The sequence below is a fragment of the Mirounga angustirostris genome, unplaced genomic scaffold (assembly GCF_029215605.1).
Source record: "Mirounga angustirostris isolate CCGP_5_RB_7025 unplaced genomic scaffold, mMirAng1.0.hap1 SCAF_6, whole genome shotgun sequence".
Classification (NCBI taxonomy): domain Eukaryota; kingdom Metazoa; phylum Chordata; class Mammalia; order Carnivora; family Phocidae; genus Mirounga; species Mirounga angustirostris.
The window spans coordinates 3,315,139-3,339,648 of NW_026991714.1; the positions used below are offsets into that span (position 1 = coordinate 3,315,139).

General features: G+C 42.9%; 1 protein-coding gene across 1 annotated transcript; it reads left to right on the plus strand.

Moving 5' to 3' along the window:
• Window positions 1-9,948: 9,948 nt before the first annotated feature.
• On the plus strand, window positions 9,949-15,687 carry LOC123841355 (T-cell surface glycoprotein CD1b-like). The gene is given in 8 exon segments (XM_064593567.1): window positions 9,949-10,007; window positions 11,612-11,687; window positions 11,690-11,957; window positions 12,829-13,094; window positions 13,298-13,589; window positions 13,928-14,021; window positions 15,341-15,395; window positions 15,619-15,687. Coding segments are annotated over 8 exon segments (1,179 nt in total).
• Window positions 15,688-24,510: the final 8,823 nt, after the last annotated feature.

A 24,510-nucleotide genomic window follows, 5' to 3' on the forward strand; every position in this document is an offset into this window, starting at 1 on the left:
ATTAATTCTTCTTGGAATGTTTGGTAGAATTCCCCTGGGAAGCCATCTGGCCCTGGGCTTTTGTTTGTTGGGAGATTTTTGATGACTGCTTCCATTTCCTTAGTGGTTATAGGTCTGTTCAGGTTTTCTATTTCTTCCTGGTTCAGTTTTGGTAGTTGATACATCTCTAGGAATGCATCCATTTCTTCCAGGCTATCGAATTTGCTGGCATAGAGTTGCTCATAATATGTTCTTATAATTGTTTGTATTTCTTTGGTGTTGGTTGTGATCTCTCCTCTTTCAGTCATGATTTTGTTGATTTGGGTCATTTCTCTTCTCTTTTTGATAAGTCTGGCCAGGGGTTTACCAATCTTGTTAATTCTTTCAACGAACCAGCTCCTAGTTTTGTTGATCTGTTCTACTGTTCTTTTAGTTTCTATTTCATTGATTTCTGCTCTGATCTTTATGATTTCTCTTCTCTGCTGGGTTTAGGCTTTATTTGCTCTTCTTTCTCCAGCTCCTTTAGGTGTAGGGTTAGGTTTTGTACTTGAGACCTTTCTTGTTTCTTGAGAAAGGCTTGTATTGCTATATACTTTCCTCTTACGACTGCCTTTGCTGCATTCCAAAGATTTTGAACAGTTGTGTTTTCATTTTCATTGGTTTCCATGAATTTTTAAAATTCTTCTTTAATTTCCTGGTTGACCCATTCATTCTTCAGTAGGATGCTCTTTAGCCTCCATGTATTTGAGTTCTTTCCGACTTTCCTCTTGTGATTGAGTTCTAGTTTCAAAGCATTGTGGTCTGAAAATAGGCAGGGAATGATCCCAATCTTTTGGTACCGGTTGAGACCTGATTTATGACCTAGGATGTGATCGATTCTGGAGAATGTTCCATGGGCACTAGAGAAGAATGTGTATTCCGTTGCTTTGGGATGGAATGTTCTGAATATATCTGTGAAGTCCATTTGGTCCAGTGTGTCATTTAAAGTCTTTATTTCCTTGTTGCTCTTTTGCTTAGACGATCTGTCCATTTCAGTTAGGGGGGTGTTAAAGTCCCCCATTATTATTGTATTGTTGTCAATATGTTTCTTTGCTTTTGTTATTAATTGCCTTATATAATTGGCTGCTCCCATGTTAGGGGCATAGATATTTACAATTGTTAGATCTTCTTATTGGATAGACCCTTTAAGTAGGATATAGTGTCCTTCTTCATCTCTTATTACAGTCTTTGGTTTAAAATCTAATTTGTCTGATATAAGGATTGCCACCCCAGCTTTCTTTTGGTGTCCTTTAGCATGGTAAATTTGTTTTCCACCCCCCTCACTTTCAATCTGGGGGTGTCTTTGGTTCTAAAATGAGTCTCTTGCAGACAGCATATCGATGGGTCTTGTTTTTTAATCCAATCTGATAGCCTGTGTCTTTTGATTGGGGCATTTAGCCCATTTACATTCAGGGTAACTATTGAAAGATAGGAATTTAGTGCCATTGTCTTCCCTGTAAGGTGACTGTTACTGTATGCTGTCTGTGTTCCTTTCTGGTCTATGTTGCTTTTAGGCTCTCTCTTTGCTTAGGGGACCCCTTTCAGGATTTCCTGTAGTGCTGGTTTTGTGTTTGCAAATTCCTTTAGTTTTTGTTTGTCCTGGAAGCTTTTTATCTCTCCTTTAATTTTCAATGACAGCCTAGCTGGATATAGTATTCTTGGCTGCATATTTTTCTCATTTAGTGCTCTGAAGATATCATGCCAGTCCTTTCTGGCCTGCCAGGTCTCTGTGGATAGGTCTGTTGCCAATCTTATGTTTCTACCATTGTAGGTTACACATCTCTTCTCCCGAGCTGCTTTCAGGATTTTCTCTTTGTCTCTGAGACTCATAAGTTTTACTATTAGATGTCGGGCTGTTGACCTATTTTTATTGATTTTGAGAGGGGTCTCTGTGCTTCCCGGATTTTGATGCCTGTTTCCTTCCCCAAATTAGGGAAGTTCTCTGCTATAATTTGCTCCAATATACCTTCTGCCCCTCTCCTCTTTCTTCTTCTTCTGGGATCCCAATTATTCTAACTTTGTTTCATCTTATGGTATCGCTTATCTCTCGAATTCTGCCCTCATGATCCAGTAGTTGTTTATCTCTCTTTTTCTCAGCTTCTTTATTTTCCATCATTTGGTCTTTCATATCACTGATTCCCTCTTCTGCCTGATTTATCCTAGCAGTTCGTGCCCCCATATTTGATTGCACCTCATTAATAGCCTTTTTGATTTCAACTTGGTTAGATTTTAGTTCTTTTACTTCTCCAGAAAGGGTTTCTCTAATAACTTCCATGCTTTTCTCAAGCCCAGCTAGTATCTTTAAAGTGATGATTCTGAACTCTAGATCTGACATCGTACTAATGTCCGTATTGAGTAGGTCCCTGGCAGTCAGTACTACCTCTTGTTCTTTTTGTTGAGGTGATTTTTTTCTGTCTTGTCATTTTGTGCAGAGGAGAATAGATTAATGAGAGAACAAAATGCTAGCAGAGTAAAAATGTCCCCAGAAAATATATTCTAAACAAATCAGAAAAGACCTGAAACAGTGGGAAAAGAAAGGGAAAGAGAGAAAAAAGAAAAAGAGAAAAAGAAAAAGATAAAGATAAAACAAACAAAAACAGAACAAAACCAAACAACAACAACAAAAAAACCAGAATGTGATCAAATATGATCAGGCTGGTATATAGATCAGTGCCACACACTAGATTTTGGCTGTATTTTGGTCTGTTAGAAGAAAGTGCCTCCCAAAATTTTAAAGAAAGAAAAACTTATATATGTACAAAAATAAGGGTTGATATGATGAAGGGATGGAATATGCTGTAAAGATGGAAATTATAAAAAATTTTATAAAAGGAATTGATAGGAAGTTGTTTGAAAAAAGAAAGAAGAGGATTTAAAAAAAGAAAAAAGAAAAAAAAGGGAGAGAATGTGATCAGGCAGGGGAGTAGAAAAAAACCATATACTAGAGATTTAGGTTATATTTTTATCTGTTAGAAGAAACTATCTCAAAATTTTAAAGAGAGAACAACTTATATATATATGCCAAAAATACGGGTAACTACTATGAAGGGGTAGAATATGACTCTAAAAATGAAAAATAAAAATGTTTTTTTAAGAAAGGGATTGAGAAGATGTTGGTTGAAAAAGGGAAAAAGAAAAATTCAAAAAAAAAAAAAAAGAAAAGGGAAAAAAGACAGTTAAAAAAAATTAACTTTAAAAGACTAAAGAATCATGGTAAAAAAGCCGTGAATTCTCTGTGCAGTATTCCCCTAGCGCTGGAGTTCTGCCGTTCTCATTGATCGGTAAACTTGGTCTTGGCCGGCTGTTCTCGCTGATCTTCTGGGGAGGGGCCTGTTGCCGTGGTTTCCAAATGTCTCTGCCGGAGGCGGAAGTGCCCCGCCCTCGCCCCCTCCCGGCTAAGTCATCTGCTCGGCTTTGCTCTCCGGGCTTTTGTTCCCTGTGAGCTTTCCGTACAGCGTTGGAGGCGGAGAGTGAAAATGGCGGCCTCCCAATCTCTGCCCCGGAGGAGCCAAGAACTCGGGGCCCGCTCCTCAGGGAGCCCCCAGAGAAAAGCCGCCAGTCACTCCCGTCTCCCCGGTCTCCGGCCGCACCCCGTGCTCGCCCGGCCTGTGACCGCGCGTTTCTATCTCTGGCCCCCGACCCCGGGTGGAGTCTCCAAACCCAGCAGATCCCCGCAGTGCGCTCCCGCGCGGCTCCTCCCCGGGGGAGGAAGGTGAGTCTCCCCGGATCTGCCGCTTGTTGGGTCCCTGCTGGAGGAGCAGGGGCCCGACGGTGCCGCGGATCATGGTCAATGGTGACCCCGAGCTGAGAGCCTGCGCCTGGGCTCCGCCTCTGCAGCCGGCTTCCCTGCTCTGATCCCTGGGAGCTCTGCCACACTCAGGCACCCCGGTCTTTCTGTGACCCCGAGGGTCCCGAGACCACACTGTCCCACCAGGGTTCCACCCCCCACTTAGCCACCGGAGTGACGTCCCTCAGCGGAGCAGACTTCTAAAAGTTCTGATTTTGTGCCCCGCGGCTCTATCACTTGCCAGAAGCGCCGATGGAGGCCCCTGCCCCGCTGTCTATCCTCCCGAATATCGCCACGGATTCACTTCTCCGCACGTCCTACCTTCCAGAAAGTGGTCGCTTTTCTGATGAGAGAGTTGTTGCTCTTCTTTTCTTCAATCTCCTGTTGAGTTTGTAGGTGTTCAGAATGGTTTGATCCCTATCCAGCTCAATTCCTGAGAGGAGATGAAATCCAGGTCTCCTACTCCTCTGCCATCTTGCTCCGCCCCCCGAATTAAGTACTTCTTAATCTGTTGCATGCCTTTGGTCATTTTCCAGAATTCTGAAATAGTTTATTCAGAAAATTATGTCCAGTATTATCACTGATATGTACGGAAAGAACGTCCTGAGCCCCTTATCCAGCCATTTGGGGTGTCCTGCTCCATGTAGACACTTTGTAACATTATAAATCAAAGAAACAAGAGTTTCAGTTCCTAACCATTGAAAGCAAAACACAACAATACGCATAACCACTTACCAAGTTGGTGACAAACCACAAGTCAGGAACTATTTCAAGCGACTTTAAAGCATAACAATCTACTTATGTCCAGGGGATATACCCTAGGGTCATAAAACAATACTTACATTGTTTTCAATAATCATATTGCTCATGATAGTGTTGGTATTGTTCTAAGACTCTGTTGTGTGTATGGTCTAATGGGATATAGGTTAGAGTGTGGGATGGGTGAATACATAATTATATTCATTCATCAGCAACGAGGATTTTCTGTAGGGGGAGAAGAGATTGCTGTGAGATAAATGAGTAAAACTCTGTGGTTCTAGACTAGAATTGAAAGTATAAATATGAACTCACTACAGTATTTTTTTTCCTATGTCAATCTTTTAATGTACAGACATTAAAAAATGACAAACCAGAAAACACTTTTACATTGACCTAGTGGAGATCATCCATTACGTACAGCCATGTTGGCAAACCCCATAGCCGGACATAAAGTCAGGACAGGTCCTGCTCGATCCTAATCTCAAGGCTGAGCTGTCCTGCCCCATTCATGTAGAATCAGTGCATTCAGTGAGCAAAGCCAAGCCTCTGCTTTGACTCTTCCTTCTGAACCAAGAGGCGAGAGAAGAACAAGCAAAGGTCGTGTTGTTACCCGGAAGGAGATGGTAAGAGCAGCACTGGGAGCTTCCTTTACTCCTTGGGGCTTGGTGCCCACAGAATGACTTTAAGAGGCCCCTCTGCATAGATGTGATTGGCTCCAAGTGCAGATATTTTGGTCTGAACTGTGAGGTTTACGGCAGACATGGAGTGGGTGAGTGGTAGGGAACGGCCAGAGAATGTGTCACAAATGCGATGTCTTCAGAGAAATAAGGCAGGTACTGCTGCCCCCAAACACCATGAGGCAAGGAGTGGCTCAAACCAGGGTCTGTGCAACAACAGAATCTGTGTGCTGATGGTCCCCCTTCCCGTGAAAGCTGAAGGCCCTAGAGCAGAATGCTGGAGAGCCTTTTATTAATCCCCTGGGATAAAATGACAGTTAAGCTCATTTTGGGAAAAAGAGAAACACTAACCACCCCTCCCTTCAAGTTTTAGTAGCCAACAGGAATCTGGGCTCTGAGAAGTCACAAACACCCCCCCCCCCCCAGGATTATATACGGTAGTGGCTGCTGATCAAATGTGTTATCTTGGGAAATCCGGGGGCACTGATGTGAGTGGTGCTCCATTTGAGCAGCCTTTGCCAGGAGCATCGCCCAGAGTCGCAGTCCCCATGCAGGGACAGTCACGCACAGGACCAGGGGTGGGGGTGCTGGGGACAGGTGATTCTGTGTTCTACGGATAATGGTATGAAGGGACGGTAAAAAGGTATAAGCACAACCTTTGGAAACATCTCCTCCAGACATTCTGTTAATAAAATTTTAAGAGCTTAAGAGCCTGGAAGGATTGAGAAATTCTAAAGAACTAAGCCAAAACAAACAAAAAGGGATGATGGCAGGTGTCAAAGATGCGAGAGCTCTTTGTGGGTGTCGACTGGCCCACTCTATGCCCACGTGCATCTTCCCGCTCGCTCAGACTGGAGAGGTGGGGCATAGACGTCCAGCCTGTGTCAAGGGCAAGAGCTTCTGGTGGTCCTTTCTGGCACAGACACTCAGCAGCTCCTGGGGTCCCTGCACAGAGCCCTGGGCAGCCTGACAAGGTGGTGATGGTGGCGCCATGGTTCCTGGGGGTCACACTGTGTTGTCAAGAATTCTACAGTAGTCTTGCAACCCACACCAGCGCCCAATCTGCCCAAGTGAACTGAGAGCCAGTCTGGACTGTGCTGAACCCATGATCCTCCTCAATAAAGACATGGTCTCCAATACGTAAAGGAAAGAACAAAGTGCCTTCGCTGAATTTCTGGAAAGGTGGCCTTATGAAATGCTGACTTTTCCCAACACAGTGAGGTCTAGCCCTTACATCTGCCAGACCCCCACCCCCACCCCCGGGGTGATAGTCACTCATCACAGTGGTCTTCACAACACTGACGATCCACACAACACTGACAGGTGACGGTGCCCCCAGATGCTGCCCCCTGTGTTCAGACTTGCCATGGAGCCACTTGCCCAGCCCCATGGCCACCAACTCCTTTCTGCAGCTTTGTCAAAGTTGGCCAGCCCTTCCGTCTATCTGGAATTCTCCACAATATTTATTCTTTAAAAAAAGAAAAAAGGTTGGCCACTTAAAAAGCCCAGAAATGAAGACTAAGCTGGGTCTTGGTGTATGGCTTCCACATAGTATTTTCACCCTATAAGGGACCAGAGAGCCATGGGGAAATGACTTGATTTCAATTTGGGGCAGGGAGCTTCTACCCGAGTCCGGAACAGCTCTGCTGAACCACAGAGGGATGGAGAGCCCAGTGAGGAAGGAGTGTTGTGAATTCAGAAGCAGGCTGACTTAGAAAGGATCCCGAGTCACAGAGGGGGCAATTTGAGCCTCAGCAAAAACAATGGCTAGAATGGAGTCAAGCATTTCAAATACGCTGACATTCGTGCATTTGCAGCAGAAAAAATAATTCATTGGTCACCTGGAAGCTATACAAACAATTCGCTCTCTTGAAGACTGGTAAATAAATGGAAAAAATCGAGTACTTATTCTGTCTTTGGACATCTCAGAGTAATGAGATAGTTATTGAGGAGAATATATCTTTTTAGAAACTTTTTAACTAATAAAGAAGGTAGAATACCTTTGTGTATCTCTTGAAGAAATAACAGATTTAGGCCAGCTGGTGTCAAGGTGTGTTCAGGTGTACCTGGGAGCTCCTGGCACCCTTCCAGAGGCTCCATGAGGTCAAGACTATTCTTATAACAATACTACAATGATATTTTAGTGTACATTGTTTTCCAGAGACTGTAGTCATGTCATATTGCATCAGATGGTATTTGGAAGCAGTTATGAAAACATAGCTGCCTTCTATTAAGTCAGATGTTAAAGAGGATTGCAAAAATATTTTAAAGACCTACAAAGCCACTATTCTCACTATGTTTTTTTGTTTTAAATCCACATTCAGTTTATTTTCATTTTAAGTTAGTAAATAAACACATATTTAAAAATGCTTTAGTTTTTACTTCTAATATAGTAACTATCTAAAATTCCAACCCTCTCATGTGGCTGGGGGAATGTAAAGTGGTACAGCTGCTGACAAAAATGGTTTGGCAGTTCCTCAAAAAGTTAAGCATAGAATTAATCATTTGACCCAGACTTTTCACCTCTAGGTATATCCCCATAACAACTGAAAACAGATGTTCAGGCAAATATGTGTACTATTGTGAATAGTGAGTAGAAGAAACAGCCCAAATTTCCATCAGTGGATAAATGGAGAAACAAAATGTGGTAATACATACAATGGAATATCATCCAGCCATAAAAAAGAAAGAAAAAATGATACAACATGGATGAACCTCAGAAACATTATGCTCCGTGAAAGAAACCAGACATGAAAGAGCTCATGTTGTGTGACTCCATTTATATGAAATGCTCAGAATAGGTAAGTCCATGGAAACATAAGGAAGGTTATCAGTTAATAGGGGATTGGCATGGGGAGGGATGGAGGTGGGTGACTGCGTAATAGATGTGGCATATTCTTTTGGGGTGATAAAAATTTTTTAGAAGTTGTTAGAGCTCGTGGTTACACAACATTGTAATATACTAAATGCTGCTGAATTGAACACTTTAAAATAGTTAATTTTATATTGTGTTTCACCACAATAAGAAAAAAATAAGCAATTAGATATTCACACTATAATGTGAAACTCCAGAGTCTAAGTATAAGATGTTCCATTTTAGAAAAGAATGGAAGGAAACATGGAAAATCTTTGCAGAAAAAATTGCCTACAAAATAATAACAAATAGAATAATAGAAGTTTCCTTTTCAACAGTAGATGCAAGAAAATGATAAGCTAGAATTTGACACAATTCAGACATCCCCAGACCTCTGTCTGCTATAAGGATCGTATGGACCCCACCATATGCATGCACTCTTAATAAACAACAACAGCAGAAAGCAAAGTAAACCTACAGGAACAAAGTTATGTAAAAAAAAAAAAAAAAAAAAAAATCAAAACCCAAAAACATGCAGTTTGGTTTAACAGACCAATAAGGTAGAAATGCAGTGGGTTTTCCAATTAGTGTCCCAGTACTGGGGAGGTGGGGTCAATGTCACTGGAAACACCCCCTTGCAGCTCAAATTTGAGGGTTTTTTTGACTCAAGAATCTGTGGGCTAAGTCAATCAAGTTTCCTGAGCTTAAAAGGGAGTCTGTTAACTGACTTCCAAGTTTGGGATAGTGTGGGATGGGGGATGAGAATTTGGATGGTGGAGAGGTAGCTCAGAGCTGCTACAAGAGCAAATAGTGGGTGCTCAATTAATACCTGTTGGATAAATGAATGTGTGCATAATAAATAAGTAGGTCAAGATACACTTGTTGTTTTTGGTTCTGTTGTTAACTTTTATTCTTTGGTTAAAATCACAGAATTTGAAAGAAAGCAGTACAATGGGCTGCCTGTTTGCTGGCTTTCCTCTGGCCAGCTTAGGGCCTTGCAGGTACTGTGGCCGTGGCTTAGGCTGCAGGACGCGCACAACATGGACCTCAGTCCGCTGCTGGCTGTCAGCTCCGGGGCTGCTGCCTGCACTTTGGTGGAGGGGCCCCTGCTGGCCCCAAGTCTGCAGAAGTCTCACGTTTGGCTCCAAGATGTTTATCTTCTTTGCTTTTGGGGTAGAATTTCAGGGTTATTTGTTGTATTTCTAATTCTGGGATCTTGGAGGAATCAGAGGTACGTTTTCACCTATTAATCCTGTTCTCTCTCCTTTTCACCAGTAAAAGGCAGGACCCTGTCTTCTGAGCTTCTTGACTGGAGTAAACTGGGCGTCGAGAGATTTGTGTCCACTCAGGCTTTGTTTTGGAGGCATGGGCCATTTGGGAGAGGAGACTTTATAGCCTGAGTGTGGAGTAGGTGTGTCACAACCAAGCTCTGGCTGTGCCTCTCGCATGAATGCCTTAGGTCTGGTTTGCATCGAGCAGGGGTGCTGGTGGTGATAGTGATAGTGTATGGGGCTTGGGGGGCAGGAGCACCTGTCCGGTGCCTGGCCCTGAAACGAGGCTGCAATTCTCAGTCTGTCCTTGAGTATGCACCAGGACACCGCGGGTGCTCATGCTGATGCAAGGGCATCCTCTCCCAGCCCAGCTCACGGCCTCCCCGTGCTGCCACAACGCTCTCACTGGAATGTTTGTCCTGTGGGAGAATTAACCTACTAATTATGCTGGCACACCACTAAGTTTTTCACATGTGTGCATGCCAGCGAATTGACAGCGCACCCAACAGAGTCTTGGGTGTTCTACTTCAAACTGAAGGCTTACAGAGAGAGAGAGAAAAAAGACAATGTCAATGGCAAGTAATGTTTAAATCTCTGCTGTCATTTGGCTGTGACCCCAAAAGTGAATTAGCTTATGCGAGGTATCGGATTCCAGGAATATTGTCCTGACTCATATACTTTGCAATTTGGACTTCACAATCAGGCTTGAATAAAGGCCACTCTTAATACCATGAGCCATTTATTTCCAGGCATAGAGACTGTTACAATCTTCATTTTGCATTTTTTATCTATGTAAATCGATCAGTTAGTGAAAGCCCCCAAGCTTGGAATGTTTTACTACCACGTTTCTGCTAGATGATATGTAGATCTATGCAAACTTGTCATTTTTGTCCTGATTGGAGAAAATCCAAGGATTATCTTTATAGCTAACATTGATTAGAGTCCAAATATTTCACTCAACAGTGCTCAATATATTGTTACAATGTGCCAAGGGCATTCACGGAGAAGACGGGATGGCATCTTAGGACAAACGCCTCTGAACTTTTGGGGAAAAGTGACAAGCTCCTTGTTCACCTAGTAACCTTTTATTTGGTATCAGTAAGGCCAAAATGTAGATCGAGGTGGGGGATGTTGCAAAAGGAGGAAGAGGCTCTATTGCTTGTGAACCTTCTACAAAAAGCTACCTTTGCCTGACTCCCAGGTTCTCCTGTCCTCAAGAAGATGTGTTACTCCAAGCTCCAAAGCTCAAGAGCTACTGAAAAGAAGATCATATGCCAGTAGAAAATACTATTTTTACCCTCAAAAAATGGCTGTGGTATAAGATAAATTTGCTTGCATTGTACATGGCAGTATCTATCATATTTGATTCTGGGATTTGGATCTGTAGCACTACAAGCCAGGTGGGGTTTGCAATTCTCTGCCTTGGTGTAAGTGATGGTCAACATACACCCCCTCCCCCAAAATGAGAATGTGGGTTAGAGGGATGAGACAAAGGGCGTGAGATGAGCAACAGGAGCCACTGAGGACACTGGGAGTGGTGACGATGGAGGGCCAGAGCGGGGAGGCAGGGAGAAGGTCGAGCTGCATGGACAAACCCAAAGCGTCCTTCTAGATACAGCAAGCTGGAGGAGATGTCCAACATCATCCTCTTCTTTAGCATTGTGGAAGTACGCGACTGGGGAGGCGACATGACCCTTCAACATCACACGGGGGCTCTTGAAAGTTAGAAAGTAAGAAGGGAACTGAAGACAGGGAAGCAGCTGGAAGCTGGGCAGATAAGAAAATAAATACTGGAGTCGGGCTGGAGTGGAAATGAGAGGCAAGTGGGAGGCCCGGGGCTGTGGGAGGTGCAACTCTCCTCTGCTGGTTGGTTTGTGTATACTTGCTTCTCTCAAACTCCAAATCTCAGACCTGGAGATTTCCCAGCTGCAAGAGAGAGGAAGTCACTGTCGAGCTCTGAGCGGAGCTGCTGAAGCCTGAGACCAGCAGCAGCTCTGAGAGTCTCCGGGGAGATGCTGCTTCTGCTGCTGGTGTTGCCCAAGGTTCTCTGCCCAGGCGGTGGTGGTGAGGAAGGTGGACGACTGGCCACACCAGCATGGGGACAGGGTCCAGATAAAGCCACGGAGGCTCAGGCTTCCCCAACACTCCCAACCACCCTCCAGAAATGGGGAGGCGGCCTGAGGCCCTGGGGACAAATGTCTTGGGCTCTTTGTTGCTCTTCAGACTCTGGGTTCCTTTTCTCTAGATCTTTCCAATATTCATTCTCTTATTGTTCCCTGCTTCTCCCTTTCTCCTCACTTTTTTTATCCTCCCATTACCCACAGCCTTTCAGGGGCCCACCTCTTACCAAGCCATCCAGATCTCGTCCTTCATCAACAGCAGTTGGGCCCAGACCCAGGGCTCAGGATGGTTGGGCGACATGCAGATTCACAGCTGGGACAGCGCTGCCAACAGGGCAGTTTTCCTGAAGCCCTGGTCCAAGGGGAACTTCAGTGATGAAGAAGTGAATGAGCTGGAGGAGCTCATCCAGGTCTACCTTAGTGGGTTCGTCCTAGAAGTGCAGGATCATGCCTCTGAGTTCCAGATGGAATGTGAGTCCAATCCTCTGATCTAGGGAGGCTCTTGCTGAATTTGTCTCTCCTACATCAGGCTACTCTACCTTCTGATCTTTGCCCCTCCTTCCTGCATTACCCAGCTGCACACATACACTCCTCTGGAGCAGTTGCACCCTCTGACTCCACACCCCCGCAGAGCATTCCAGGTTCTTCCTGCTGCCCTCACTCTCCTCTGACAGGTGAAGGTGCCCCATTGTAACATCTCCCGGTTGGCTCGTGTATAACTTGCCTCTCTCAAACCCTAAGCAAGTAGCCCCACTTCTCTTCCCTGATGCCTGAGTGACCTCCTCCTGCAATCCCCCTCTTGGAGCCTCCTGCTTGGCCCTCTTCCTAATGCACTCCTCTTATTCACCATGGATGGCTGGCCCCCCACCTTCATACTCTGCCCCCCTCTCCCCTCTGCCCACATACGTCATCGCAACTGCTTCTCTACTATTAGTGATATGCATGCCTCTCCCTGGTTCTCAGCTTTCTGAAAAATCCCTGATTGCTGTAAATAAGAGTTTGGCTCGTCATTTCACACCTCAGACCTTTTGCATCACCCAAATCCCAAATCCCAGGTTCTTCCCTCATCTCTTTCTTGTTTGCTTCTTTTTTTTTTAAATTTTATTTATTTATTTATTTATTTATTTATTTATTTATTTATTCATTCATGAAAGTCAGAGAGAGAGAGAGAGAGGCAGAGGGAGAGAAGCAGGCTCCCCGCCTAGCAGGGAGCCTGATGCGGGACTCGATCCCAGGACCCTGGGATCATGACCTGAGCCGAAGGCAGATACTTAACCATCTGAGCCACCCAGGCGCCCCTCTTGTTTGCTTCTTACTAACTGTCCATTTTCCTTCTATCCAGACCCCTTTGAGATCCAGGGCATAGCAGGCTATAAGCTGTATCCCAGCATGGGCACCGTGCACTTCTTGCAGGGAGCTTTAGGAGGACTGGACTTTCTGAGCCTCAAGAATTACTCCTGTGTGCCCACCCCAGAGGGCAGTAGCAGGGCGCAGTGCATCTGTGAGCTCATCAGTCAGTACAAAGGTATCCGGGATATCGGGGAGAAGCTCCTCTTTGAAACATGCCCTCGGTATCTCCTGGGCGTCCTCGAGGCAGGGAAGGCAGAAGGTTAGTCCTGTCCCCCCCTAAGGCTTTTCTGTTTCACTTCTCACCACTTTCCTTAAATTCAAGAGGAGGAAGTACCTAAGAAGAGAGGGGCTTAATCAATAATTTGGTTTCCAAAGGAAGAGAAGGGGTCACTGTTCAAACTTGTAAGTTTCCAAATCCCTGTGCTCTAGAGTGGAGTCATAATCTGACACTCTCCCTGCTCCTTCCTGCCCCCGTGAAGCCTGAGGCCTGGCTGTCCACTGGTCCCAGTCCGGGTCCTGGCCATCTGCTGCTGGTGTGCCACGTCTCCGGCTTCTACCCAAAGCCTGTGTGGGTGATGTGGATGCGGGGTGAGCAGGAGCAGCAGGGCACCCAGAGAGGTGACATTCTGCCCTATGCTGATGGGACATGGTACCTCCGAGTAACCCTGGACGTGGCAGCCCAGGAGGGGGCTGGTCTGTTGTGCCGAGTGAGACACAGCAGTCTAGGCGGCCAGGATGTTGTCCTCTACTGGGGTGAGAAAGAGCTGGGACCCGGCTAGGCATGGGGGAGATGGTCCTCAAGCATAGAGGGAGGCACTGGCCATAAGTGGGCTTCACCGAAGAGAGGAGGGTGGGGGGAAGGAGGAGGGGAGGGATGGAGGGAAGGGAGAGGGAGGGAGGAATGGAAGGGGGAGAAGGAGGGAATAAAGGGGAGAAAGAGAGAGGGGAGGTGGGGAGGAAGGGCCAGAGTTGGGGGAGGGACAGAGGTAGGATACATCAGCAGCACGTGACCATCAGGTAGGCAAAGGAAGGCCAGAAGAATCAGAGAATGGGTTTTGAAGTGACATCCTGTGTCCTTCCCCAATTTCCAGGAAACCCCATCTCCATTGGCTTGATATTTTTGGCAATAATAGTGCCCTTCTTGATCCTTTTGATAGGTCTTCTGTTTTGGTTTTTGAAGCACTGGTGAGTTTTTATTTTTAATCTTTCTTTTTTGTCTACGCATCTACTCTTTCTACCATTTTATCAATTTACATCACATTAGCCTCAGTCTTTCCGCCAGACTCTCCCCTTTCTTCCCAATCCCATCTTCTTTATGTAAATCTATTGTTTAAATTGTGGTAAACCTACCCTCATAAAACATAAAACCTATGGTCTTCACCATCTCCAAATGCACAGCCTAGAAGTATGAAGTACACCCACATTTTTGTGCAACCAATTTCTAGAGCTATTTTTGTCTTGGAAAACTAAAACTCTATACACATTGAACAATACCTCCACAGTCCCTGCTCCCCAGGAGCACCCACCATTCTATGCTCTGTCTCTAGAAATTTGATGATTCTGGGGACCTCATATAATTGAAACTTTTAGGAGTTGTCCTTTTGTGACCAGCTTATTTCTCTCCGCACAAGGTCTTCAAGGTTCATCCGTGTGGCCCCACGTGTCACAATCTCCTTTCTTCTCAAGGCTGAGTAATGATATTCCATTGCACGAACATGACATGTTTATCATTCATCTGTTGATGGACACCTGCGGTGATTCCATATTTTGACTATTTGTGAATAATGTCACTGTGAACATGGGAGCATGAGTTTCTATTCTGTAGAAATATTTTTTGCTTGTGTTCTTCACAGGTCATATCAGAGTATCTCATGAACCCTTGACATGACTTCTCTTCCATTTGGAATAAGCACCCAGAAGCCCAGAAGATCAATCATCAGCCCTGGGGGGTCGATTGCATCATATTTCATCAAATAATCCTCCTATTTGATCACATCAGAGTTCCCATAGGATGTAAGATAAATCACTACTCATAACTAGCAGAATAATAATAGAAAACCATCAATTTTTTATGAGATGGTATCAATAGTACGATTCGCCCTGATCTCCTACACATGAGATGTGGAAAAGAATGTGTCTTAGAATAAATGAAATATAGTATACAACTTGCTGGTGACAATCCTTTGGTTTCCTATTTTAAAACTTTTTGTTCTGCTTCTGCTGAAATGTCATTTGTCAAAGTAAGCTAACTATAATTAAACTGCAATTGTTGTATTTGCAGGGATGCTGAGCATGTTTAACATAAATAATGTCTCTGTCTCTACCTGGATGACTTTCTAACCCTTGAGGCACAGAGAGATGCTTCTTCCTCCAGGAAGCCTTCCTTACGGCTACAGTGGAAGTGACCCTCCCTTGTCTGGTGTCACGCAGAGACTGACTTCACTCTGTACCCACGGCATTGAGCTATTTTTGTGTCATTTTAACGTATTGTTGGATATCATCAGGGATATCAGTCTGAAATTCTTTTTGATGGGGTCTTTGCCTGGTTTGGGGATTAAGGTAATGCTGGCCTCATAGAATGAGTCTGGAAGCTTTCCTTCTGTTTCTATTTTTTGAAACAGCTTCAGGAGAATAGATATTATTTCTTCTTTGAATGTTTGGTAGAATTCCCCAGGGATCCATCAGGCCCTGGACTCCTGTTTTTTGGGAGGTTTTTGATCACTGCTTTAATCTCGTTACTGGTTATTGGCCTATTCAGGTTGTCAATTTCTTCCTGTTTCAGTCTTGGGAGTTTATAAGTTTCCCAGAAGACATCCATTTCTTCCAGGTTGCTCAATTTATTGGCATATAGTTGTTGATAATAATTTCTAATAATTGTTTCTATTTCCTTGGTGTTAGTCATGATCTCTCCCCTTTCATTCATAATTTTATTAATTTGGGTCCTTTCTTTTTCTTTTGGATAAGTCTGGCCAGTGGTTTATCAATCTTATTAATTCTTTCAAAGAACCAGCTTCTAGTTTTGTTGATCTGATCTACTGTGTTTTTGATTTCTAATTCATTGATCTCTGCTCTAATCTTAATTATTTCTCTTCTAATGCATGGCTGAGGCATCATTTGTTGCTTTTTCTCTAGTTCTTTGAGGTATAGAGCTAGTTGGTGAATTCGGGATATTTCTATTTTTTTGAGTGAGGCTTGGATGGCTATGTATTTCCCCCTTAGGACCTCCTTTGCAGTATTCCATAGGTTTTGGACTGATGCGTTTTCGTTCTCATTGATTTCCATGAATTTTTAAGTTCTTCTTTGATTTCCTGGTTGACCTAAACATTCTTGAGCACAGTGGTCTTTAGTTTCCAAGTGTTTGAATTTCTTCCAAAATTTTCTTGTGATTGAGTTCCAGTTTTAAAGCATTGTGGTCTGAGAATATGCAGGGAATAATCTCAGTCTTTTGGTATCGGTTGAGACCTGATTTGTGACCCAGTATGTGGTCTATTCTGGAGAAAGTTCCATGTGTGCTTGAGAAAAATGAGTATTTTATTGTTTTAGGATGGAATGTTCTGTATATATCTATGAAGTCCATCTGGTCCAGTGTGTCATTCAAAGCTCTTGTTTCTTTGTTGATTTTCTGCTTAGATGATCTGTCTATTGCTGAGAGTGGAGTATTGAGATCTCCTACAATTAATGTATTGTTATCAATATGATTCTTTATTTTGGTTAACAGTTGGCTTATGTAGATGGCTGCTCCCATGTTGGGGGCGTAGATACATACAATTGTTAGATCTTCTTGTTGGATAGAACCTTTAAGAATGATATAGTGTCCTTCTGTGTCTCTAACTACAGTCTTTAGCTTAAAATCTAATTTGTCTGATACAAGAATTGCTACCCCAGCTTTCTTTTGAGGTCTATGGGCATGCAAGATGGATCTCCATCCCTTCACTTTCAGTCTGGATGTATGTTTAGGTTCAAAATGAGTCTCTTATAGACAGCATATGGATGGGTCCTATCTTTTTATCCAATCTGCAACCCTGTGCCATTTTATGGGAGTATTTAGGCCATTCACATTGAGAGTGATTATTGAAAGATATGAATTAATTGTCATCATGTTGCCTGTGAAGACCTTGTTTCTATAGATTGTCCCTGTAAATTTCTGTTCTATATCACTCTTGGGGGTCTTTCTCCTTTTATAGAACCCCCCCTAATATTTCTTGCAGGGCCAGCTTAGTGGTCACATATTCTTTCAGTTTCTGCTGGTCGTGGAAGCTCTGCATCTCTCCATCCATTCTAAATGACAGCCTTGCCAGATAAAGTATTCTTGGATGCATGATCTTTTCATTTAGTACCCTGAATATGTCTTGCCAGCCCTTTCTGGCTTGTCAGGTCTCTGTGGATAGGTCTGACGTTATTCAGATGTTCCTCCCTCTGTACGTAAGGAATCTCTTTCCCCTAACTGCCCTTAAGATGGTTTCCTTGGTGCTAAGATTTGCGAGATTTACTATTACATGCTGGGGTGTTGGCCTGTTTTCCTTGATCTTGGGAGGGGTCCTCTCTGCCTCTAGGACACGAATGTTTGTTTCATTCCCCAGATTAGGGAAGTTTTCAGCTATGATTTGCTCAAATATATCTTCTAGTCCTCTCTCTCTCTACCCGCTCAGGGATCCCAATAATTCAGACATTGGAACATTTCATGGTGTCACTTATTTCTCTGATTCTATTTTCATGGGTTTTGAGTTGTTTTTCCCTGGCCTCCTCTTTTTCCTTCTTGTCTATTAATTGGTCTCCTAGATCACTAATTCATTCTTCCACCTCACTTACCCTAGCTGTTAGATTATCTAGATTAGATTGGATCTCACTGATAGCATTTTTAAGTTCTGCCAATTCAGCTTTCATTTCTGCCCTAAGAGACTCTATGTTGCCATTAATCAATTTCTCCATTCTAGCTATTGTCTTCACAATTGCTAGCCTGAATTCCATCTCTGACATCTTGGTTATATCTGTATCGATTTGTAAATCTGTGGCAGAAGTCACAGTCTCTGAGTCTTTCCTATTTTGGAGGTTCCTCTTCCTAGTCATTCTGTTGAGGGGTGGTTGAGGGAATGTACAGAGTCCAAATTATTGACCACAACCCAAGCAAGATGACCTGTTTTATAGGGATCTTAGGGTTGGCAGTCTCTTGTTCTCCCAACCTGTCTTCTAGGGGAGGGGCCTGCTGCCCTGTTACTCAGGCAACCCTGTTTGGGCAGAGTTGCCCTGCCCCCTGTGGCAGGGGATGGACTCAGTGAAAACCATTTTTGGGGGGCTTTTGTTCTCTGGTGGCTTTCCCTGTTGGCTTTTCGAGTCTCTTCTGAGAGTCAGAGCAGAAGAGATCGTTTCCAACCCTCTGTCTCAGAGCAGAGAGATCGCAGTCTGTTCTTCAGTGAGCTCTCCAGGCCACACTATCCCCATTTCTGTTTGTGCTGTTATAAACTGCAGCATCCTGGGTTGTGCACCCTTCATCAATGCTCCCAGTCCTCGCCTCCAGGTTGGGGCATGTCTCTGCCCTTTGTTTTTCTAAAACTGCCAGCTGCTCCTGGTTCCCACCCATGGCCCCGCTGCTCCAGGTTTCAGTCTGGGGGGGCTGCCCTAGTCTTTTCCCTGCCACTACCGATCTGCGAGTCTGTATTCCGTCCCCAGCACGGGAAGCTATCACTCACTGGTGGTGTAGGATCTCCATGGCTTCCTCCCCCTTCTGTTTATCTTTGGATATGTGCCTGTGGAATCACACTCCCCACTTCATACCTCAAAACCAACTGCCTGAGATATTTTGTTTGTAGAGTTCCAGATCTATCTTCTTACATTGCAGGCTGATTTCGTGGGTGTTCAGAGTGGTCTGGTAGATATCCAACTCAATTCTGGGGACCAGTTGGAATAGGGTCCCCCACTCCTCTGCCATCTTTTCCTCCCTCTCTGGGGTTCATCAATTTTATAAATTTTTCAAAAACTACTTTTGGCTTTGCTGGTTCTCTCTATGAGCTGGTTCTATCATTTTATTATTTCCCTCCTACAAACATACTCCAGAGATATTGTGGGTTTACTTCCAGACCACCACAATAAAGCAAATATAATAAAGTGAGTCAAATGAATGTTCTGGTTTCCCAGTACATATAGAAGTTACATCTATATTATACTATAGTCTATTAAGTACACAGAAGCATTATATCTGAAAAAAAAATGTACTTACCTTGATTGAAAATATTTTATGGCTAAAAAAAGCTAATTATCATCTGAACTTTTAGTAAGTAGTAATCTTTTTGCTGGTGGAGGGTCTGCCTTCATGTTGGGGCTGCTGACTGAACAGGATGGTGGTTACTGAAGGCTGGGGTGGCTGTGGCAATTTCTTAAAATTAGACAACAATGCAGTTTGCTGCACCAATTGACTTTTCCTTTTATGAATGATTTCTCTGTAGTGTGTTATGCTGTTTGATAGCATTTTACCCATGGTAGCACTTCTTACAAAATTGGAGTGAATCCTCTGAAACCCTGTCACCGTTTTATCAACCAAGTTTATGAAATATTCTAAATCCTTTGTTGCCATTTCAAGAAACTTCACAACATCCTTTACTAGGAATAAATTCCATCTCAAGGAAACATTTTCTTTGCTCAACCATATGAAGGAACTCCTCATCCATTAGTGTTTTATCATGAAATTGCAACCATTTAAAATATAATAATAATGAAAACGTTTGAAATATTGCAAGAATTACCAAAATGTGACACAGAGACAAGTGAGCAAATGCTATTGGAAAAATGACACTGATAGACTTGCTCAACATGGGATTCCAAAAACCCTTCAATTTGTAAAATATGCAGTATCTGCAAAATGAAGTAAAGTGAGGTATTTCCTTTGCATTTAATATGTTGTTAATAAGGATTCTGATCAACAAATTCCAATGTGTGCGAGAGGGGCTTTCTCACACACAAACCCAACAAGAAAGTCTCTGACACCAGGAGGGTGTCCTACAATTCAACTCAATTCTGTCTACCTGGGGAGAGCATCAGATCCCACCCATCAGACTTTCAGTCCTTCTGAGACTGCATTTCACACTTGAGATGCCAATGGCAAGTATAGTTGATCACTTGTGTTTCTGACCAGCCAGCTATAGATGGGAGGTTCTCACGACTTCCTCCTTGGGTTTGATCCATTTGCTAGAGTGGCTCAAAGAACTCAGATAAATATCTTATTTACTAGATCACCAGTTTATTACAAAAGAATATCACTCAGGAATAGCCAGATGGAAGAGATGCACAGGGTGAGGTGTGGGAAGGATCCTGGAACTTCTTCCGTGTCCTCTCCAAGTGTACCATTCCCCTGAGTCTGCATGTATTCCCCAACCTGGAAGCACTCCAAACCAGTCCTTCTGGGTCTTTGTGGAGGCTACATTACATAAATATGGCTGATTAAATCATTGGCCATTGGCAGTTGATTAAACCTCTAGCCTCTCTCCCCTCTCCTAGGGTCTGGGGCAGTGGGACTGAAAATTCCAGTCCTCCAATCATAGGGTCAGCTCCTGGCAACCAACCCCCATCCTTAGGTGCAATCTAAAAGGCACTTCATTAGCATAACAATTACTCTTAACACTTAGGAAACTCAAGGGTTTTAGGAGCTCCATGCCAGAAATGAGGATAAAGACCAAATATATATTTCTTATTATAAATCATAATATTGCATTATACTTCTAACTTCTTAATGTAGATGCTTAAGCAACTTATATTCAGTCATTATTTTCTTGTATGTGCTTCTAAGTCTAAAAATTCCCCTTAGGGATGCCTGGAGGGCTCAGTTAGTTGAGTCTGACTCTTGATTTCAGCTCAGGTCATGATCCCAAGGTCTTGGGATCAAGCCCTGTGTAGGGCTCCATGCTGAGCATGGGCCTGCTTAAGATTCTCTCTCTTCCTCTCCCCCCTGCCGTCCCTGCTCTCTTTCTCTCAAAGAAATAAAAATAAAATAATAAAAAATAATAAATAAATAAATAAAAATTCCCTTTAAATGTAGATGTAGCTGCATATCAAAAAGTTTGAGAAGCTGCATTGAATTTGTCAGTTCAATATATTTTCTCATCACCATTAGTTATTTAGAATTTGTATTTCTGAATTTCCAGACATGGAATAATCTCTGGTTCTACTTTCATCATTGATTTTTTAGCTTAATTCCCCTTGTCAAAAAACTTTTTGTATGGTTTTAAGCTTTTGAAATTTATTCACATAGCTTCATGAACAAATATAGTGTCATTTTTTTAGCTTCATTAAGGTATAATTGATACATAAAAGTCACAGACATTTAATATACACATCTTTTTTAGCAAGAAATTGAATGTTTATTCAATTTGTTAAAATTGAATTTATTTTTATTAAAAATTTAATATTAAAAATGTATTAAAAAAAACCAACAACACTTAACATGAGATCTCTCTTCTTAGCATATTTTAAAGTGCATGATACCAAATCGTTAACAATAGGTACTAGATACAGCAGATCTGGAGAACTTATTCATCCTACATAACAGAAACCTTATATCCATTTAAAAAAAACCTCCCTCTCCCCCCTCTAGTTCCATCACGTTGTTGCAAACGGCAAGATTTCGTGTTTTTTGTTGTTGTTTTTTTTTTGATGGCTGCATAATATTCCATTGTGTGTGTGTGTGTGTGTGTGTGTGTGTGTGTGTGTATATATATATATATATATATATATATATATATCACATCTTCTTTATCCATTCATCCTTTGATGGACATCTTGGCTCTTTCCACAGTTTGCCTATTGTGGACATTGCTGCTATAAACACTGGGGTGCATTTACCCCTTGGGATCTCTACATTCGTATCTTTGGGGTAAATACACAGTAGTGCAATTGCTGGGTCATAGGGGGTAGCTCTATTTTCAACTTTTTGAAGAACTCCCCTACTGTTTTCTAGAGTGGCTGCACCAGCTTGCATTCTCACCAACAGTGTAGGAGGGTTCCCCTTTCTCTGCATCCCCGCCAACATCTGTCATTTCCTGATTTGTTAATTTTAGCCATTCTGACTGGTGTGAGGTGGTATCTCATTGAGGTTTTGATTTGGATTTCCCTGATGCCGAGCGACGTTGAGCACTTTTTCATGTGTCTGTTGGCCATTTGGATGTCTTCTTTGGAAAAATGTCTGTTCATGTCTTCTGCCCATTTCTTGATTGGATCATTTGTTCTTTGTGTGTTGAGTTTGATAAGTTCTTTATAGATCTTGGATACTAGCCCTTTATCTGATATGTCATTTGCAAATATCTACTCCCATTCTGTCGGTTGTCTTTTGGTTTTTTTGACTGTTTCTTTTGCTGTGCAAAAGCTTTTTATCTTGATGAAGTCCCAATAGTTCATTTTTGCTCTTGTTTCCCTTGTCTTTGGCGATGTTTCTAGGAAGAAGTTGCTGCGGCTGAGGTCGAAGAGGTTGCTGCCGGTGTTCTCCTTTAGGATTCTGATGGACTTCTGACTCACATTTAGGTCTTTCAACCATTTGGAGTCTGTTTTTGTGTGTGGTGTCAGGAAATGGTCCAGTTTCATTCTTCTGCATGTGGCTGTCCAATTTTCCCAACACCATTTGTTGAAGAGATTGTCTTTTTTCCATTGGACATTCTCTCCTGCTTTGTCAAAGATGAGTTGACCATAGAGTTGAGGGTCCATTTCTGGGCTCTCTATTCTGTTCCATTGATCTATGTGTCTGTTTTTGTGCCAGTACCATACCGTCTTGATGATGACAGCTTTGTAATAGAGCTGGAAGTCCGGAATTGTGGTGCCACCAGCTTTGTTTTTCTTTTTCAACATTCCTCTGGCTATGCGGGGTCTTTTCTGGTTCCATGCAAATTTTAGGATTATTTGTTCCATTTCTTTGAAAAAAGTGGATGGTATTTTGATGGGCATTGCATTGAATGTGTAGATTGTTCTAGGTAGCATTGACATCTTCACAATATTTGTTCTTCCAACCCATAAGCATGGAACATTTTTCCATTTCTTTGTGTCTTCCTCAATTTCTTTCATGAGTATTTTATAGTTCTCTGAGGACCGATTCTTTGCCTCTTTGGTTAGATTTATTCCTAGGTATCTTACAGTTTTGAGTGCAATTGTAAATGGGATCAACTCCTTAATTTCTCTTTCTTCTGTCTTGTTGTTGGTGTATAGGAATTCCACTGATTTCTGTGCATTGATTTTATATCCTGCCACTTGACTAAATTCCTGTATGGGTTCTAGCAGTTTTGGGGTGGAGTCTTTTGGGTTTTCCACATAAAGTACCATATCATCTACAAAGAGTGAGAGTTTGACTTCTTCTTTGCCTATTTGGATGCCTTTGATTTCTTTTTGTTGTCTGATTGCTGCGGCTAGGACTTCTAGTACTATGTTGAATAGCAGTGGTGATAGTGGACATCCCTGACATGTTCCTGACCTAAGGGGGAAAGCTCTCAGTCTTTTTCCATTGAGTATGATATTTGCTGTAGGTTTTTCATAGATGGCTTTTATGATATTGAGGTAGGTACCCTCTCTCCCTATACTCTGAAGAGTTTTGATCAAGAAGGGATGCTGTACTTTGTCAAATGTTTTTTCTGCATCTATTGAGAGGATCATATGGTTCTTGTTCTTTCTTTTGTTAATGTATTGTATCACACTGATTGATTTGCAGATGTTGAACCAACTTGCAGCCCAGGAATAAATCCCACTTGGTCATGGTGAATAATCCTCTTAATGTACTGTTGGATCCTATGGGCTAGTAGTTTGGTGAGAATTTTTGCATCTATGTTCATCAAGGATATTGGTCTGTAAGTCTCTTGTTTGATGGGGGTCTTTGTCTGATTTTGCGATCAAGGTAATGGTGGCCTCATAAAACGAGTTTGGAAGTTTTCCTTCCATTTCTATTTTTTGGAACAGTTTCAGAAGAATAGGTATTAATTCTTCTTGGAATGTTTGGTAGAATTCCCCTGGGAAGCCATGTGGCCCTGGGCTCTTGTTTGGGAGATTTTTGATGACTGCTTCAATTTCCTTAGTGGTTATAGGTCTGTTCAGGTTTTCTATTTCTTCCTGGTTCAGTTTTGGTAGTTGATACATCTCTAGGAATGCATCCATTTCTTCCAGGTTATCTCATTTGCTGGCATAGAGTTGCTCATAATATGTTCTTATAATTGTTTGTATTTCTTTGGTGTTGGTTGTGATCTCTCCGCTTTCATTCATGATTTTATTTATTTACGGGAAGGAGCAAGATGGCGGAGGAATAGGAGACCTAAATTTCATCTGGTCCCAGGAAATCAGCTAGATAGGTATCAAACCATTCTGAACACCTACGAACTCAACAGGAGATGGAAGACAAGAATAGCAGCAACCCTCTGAACAGAAAATTGACCACTTTCTGGAAGATAGGACATGCGGAGAAGTGAATCTGAGGTGATATTTGGGAAGATAGACCATGGGGGGAGGGAGCCTCCATCAGCTGGCTACTGGCAAGTGATAAAGAAGCAGAGCACAAAATCAGAACTTTTAGCTGGCTCTGCTGAGCGATGTCGCTCCAGTCGCTAAGCGGGGGGGTGGAACTCTCGCTGGGACAGTGTGGTCTTAGGACCCTTGGGGTCACTGAAAGACCAGGGGTGCCTGAGTGCAGCAGAGCACCCAGGTATCGGAGCAGGGAAGC